The sequence below is a fragment of the Corvus brachyrhynchos genome, unplaced genomic scaffold (genome assembly GCF_000691975.1).
Source record: "Corvus brachyrhynchos isolate BGI_N302 unplaced genomic scaffold, ASM69197v1 scaffold511, whole genome shotgun sequence".
Taxonomy (NCBI): domain Eukaryota; kingdom Metazoa; phylum Chordata; class Aves; order Passeriformes; family Corvidae; genus Corvus; species Corvus brachyrhynchos.
In genome coordinates, this window is record NW_008236214.1 from 139,288 (window position 1) to 142,425 (window position 3,138).

At 67.6% G+C, this 3,138-nt stretch overlaps 1 protein-coding gene across 1 annotated transcript in view; it reads left to right on the forward strand.

The window, feature by feature from the left end:
• Position 1: 1 nt before the first annotated feature.
• Positions 2-3,138, forward strand: part of APBB1 (amyloid beta precursor protein binding family B member 1) — a gene marked incomplete at its 5' end in the record, with an annotated part of 4,012 nt that continues 875 nt past the window's right edge. The window contains 7 exons of the mRNA XM_017744446.1: positions 2-153; positions 709-714; positions 821-935; positions 1,562-1,646; positions 2,154-2,237; positions 2,356-2,477; positions 2,932-3,136. Of these exons, the coding sequence (XP_017599935.1) occupies positions 2-153; positions 709-714; positions 821-935; positions 1,562-1,646; positions 2,154-2,237; positions 2,356-2,477; positions 2,932-3,136 (769 nt within the window). The remainder of the gene's footprint in view (positions 154-708; positions 715-820; positions 936-1,561; positions 1,647-2,153; positions 2,238-2,355; positions 2,478-2,931; positions 3,137-3,138) is intronic.

A 3,138-nucleotide genomic window follows, 5' to 3' on the forward strand; every position in this document is an offset into this window, starting at 1 on the left:
TGGTATCCTGACCCTCCTGTGCCCCCAGGCGCGGGCGCTGCTGCTGCTCGAGGGCCGCACGCTGAAGCTCGTGGACCCCCAGGACCGGGCACTGCTGCACGCGCAGCCCGTGGGCAGCATCCGCGTGTGGGGCGTGGGGCGGCACGGCAGCAGGTGGGGGGCACGTGTGGGGCTGGGAAGCACAGGGGTGCCCACGCGTGGAGCTTGAGGTGGCACTGGGGTCTGGTGTGGGGGGCATGGGGTTCTGGTGTCTGCAGGGGACTCAGTACATATGGGGCTGGGGGTCCTGTGTGTGCAGGGTGCAGGGATGGAGGGAATCTGGGTTTGTGGGACTCCTATGGGGCTTGGGGAACCCACGTGGTGTGGGGTGGGGGCTCTGGAATCCCATGTATGTGGGGCTGGGTATGGGGGCATCCGGGTGTAGAGGGGAGCACGGGGCTGGGATTCCCACATGGGTGAGGTGTGGGGCTGCGGGGTCACGTGCACAGGGCTGGGGGGGTCCCACGTGTGGATGTGGTCCCATCGGTTGGGCAGGTGGGGGCCACGGGGTCCCAACACTGAGCCCCCCCAGCAGAGGAGAGTGTGGGCTGGGATCAGACCTGCCCCCAGGGTGCTGTGGGGTGGGTCCTGGGGCTGGGGAGAAGGGGGTCTGTGCCCCCCCTGCACCCCCTAACCCTGCTCTGTCCCGCTGTGCTGCCGGGGACACAGGGAGAGGTATGGCCCCAACCTGCCCCCAGATGCCCAGTGCCCCCAGTCCCGGCTCGGACTGGGTGGGGAGGGAACCGGGGGATCCTGAGCGTACCCCCCTGCTCCCCCCTAGGGACTTTGCGTACGTGGCCAGGGACCCCTTGACGCAGGTGCTGAAGTGCCACGTGTTCCGCTGTGAGGGGCCAGCCAGTGCCATCGCTGCTGGACTGCACCGGGTCTGTGCACAGGTGAGACCCCCCAGACCTCCCCAGGACCCCCTCAAGCCACCCTCTGGCCTGCACCATGTCTGTACCCAAGTGAGACCCCCCCTCTGGCCTGCACTGGATCTGCGTCCAGGTAAAACCCTCCCAATCCCTGCCGGGTTTCTCCGCAAACCATCACTTTGGCCTGTGCTGCATCTGTGCCTAGATGAGACCCCCCAAAAGCCCCTGAGAACCCCCCTCCTGGCCTGCACCATGTCTGCGCCCAGGTGAGACACCCCCCAAGACCCCCTGGGCCCAGGAAACCCACCCCAAATTCCCCTTCCTTGGTCTGCACCACATCTGTGCTCAGGTGAGACCCCCAAAAACCTGCCGGGACTTGCCCTAGCCTGCGCCACATCTGCACACAGGTGAGACCTGCAGGCCCCTCCAGCCAGCCCCCAGGCCTGTTCCCGGGTGAGCCCCTCCCCACCCCAGTGTCCCCACAGACCTGCTGCAGGGTGCTGCGAGTCCCTGCGGGTGTCCGTGGTGTGACATCCAGGAGGGCTGGGGGTGCCCCTTGTGTGACATTGGGGGACTGTGGGTCACCGCGGGGGTCCCTGGAGGTCACTGTGGTGGCACATCTGTGAGGGCCGTATCCCCTTGTCCCCCAGCTGACGGCGGAGCGGCGAAGCGCCCGGGCAGCAGGCAATGGCCTGGGGACAGACCCCCCCCGGCTGGGGGACCCTCCCCTGCAGGGTATGGGGGTTAGGGGGTACCTGTGAGGGAATTGGGGTGGCTCTGGGGAGGCGTCTGAAGGGTACCCTGGAGGGGATTGGGAGTCTGGGAGTGACTAGGAAGGACTGGGGGACTGCAGGGATGGGGCCGGTGTGTCTGGAGGTTGCATTCGCTGGGGTGGGGCAGCTGGAAGAGAAGGTGGCTTTTGGGGAGGTTTGGGGGGGTCTGACGATGTCCCCCACCACAGTAGGGCTCCTGGCCCCTAAGAGCAAGGCAGTGCAACTGGGGGGTGTTGGGAGTTCTGGGGATGCTCTGGGGGAGTGTTGGGGTGCTCTGGGGGGGTGTCTTGAAGGGCTCTGGGGAGGTCTGCCATGTCCCCCCCACACCGGAGTGCTCAGTGTCCAAAAGTTCTTAGAGGGGTTGGGTGCTGGGTGAGCACTGAGGGGTGGGGAGGGGTTCTGGAGGGATGCTGGGGCTCTGGGGTGTTTTGGGGGGCTTTGGGGGTGTCTGACAGCGCCTCCCCCACAGTGGAGTTCCCAGCCCCCAAGAGTGAGGTGGTTCAGCGCTTCCCCGTGTGTTACCTGGGCTGTGTCCCCGTCGCCAAGCCAGTGGGTGAGTGGGGGACTCGGGAAGTGGGTGGGTGTCTCAGGGGGGCTCCTCCAGCCCATGTGGGGCAGCTGTGAGGAAAGGGCACCCCTGGGGCTGCCCTGACCCTCCCTGTGCCCCTCAGGCATGGATGTGATCAATGCGGCACTGGAGGCGGCGCTGGCCCCTGGCTCGGGGGAGCCCCCTGCACCCACCCCCGTGGTGGTCAGTGTGGCCCCTGCCACCCTCACCATTGCTCACCGCCAGGTGTGTGCCCTCCTCGGACCCCCCCTGTCCTGGGACCCCCACCCACGCCAGCCCTCACCATCACCCACCACCGGGTGCATCCCCCACCTGGGACCATCACCCTGGCCTAGGGGAGCTGTGGTGACCCCCACCTGCACTGGTGACCCCCTCCTGTTCTGGGGTCTCAGTGACCCTGTCACGTGCCAGAGGGGCTGTAGAGACCCCTCCTTGTACCAAGGAGCCACGATGGCTCCCTCCATCGTGTCCCCATCCCAGCACATCCCAGGGGGCCTTGGGGGATCCCCTCCCACCCTGGGGGGCTGTGCTGAACCCTCCCAGCACAGCAACCACCCCACTCCTCCTGGCGGGCGCCTTAGGCACCCATGTGCCCTGCTGACCCTATCCCCATCCTGGGGGTGCCTCGATGACCCCCTGCCCACCCTGGGGTGCCCCAGTGACCCCCCTCCTCCCCCAGACGGAGGCGGTGCTGTGTGAGTGCCGCGTGCGGTTCCTGTCCTTCATGGGTGTGGGGCGCGATGTCCGCGCCTTCGCCTTCATCATGGCCAGCGCTCCCGGCACCTTCCGCTGCCACATGGTGGGGTGTGAGCCCAACGCCGCGGGGCTCAGCGAGGCGCTGCAGGCTGCCTGCGTGGTGAGTGGGACCCCTGAGCCCCCCCAGGGC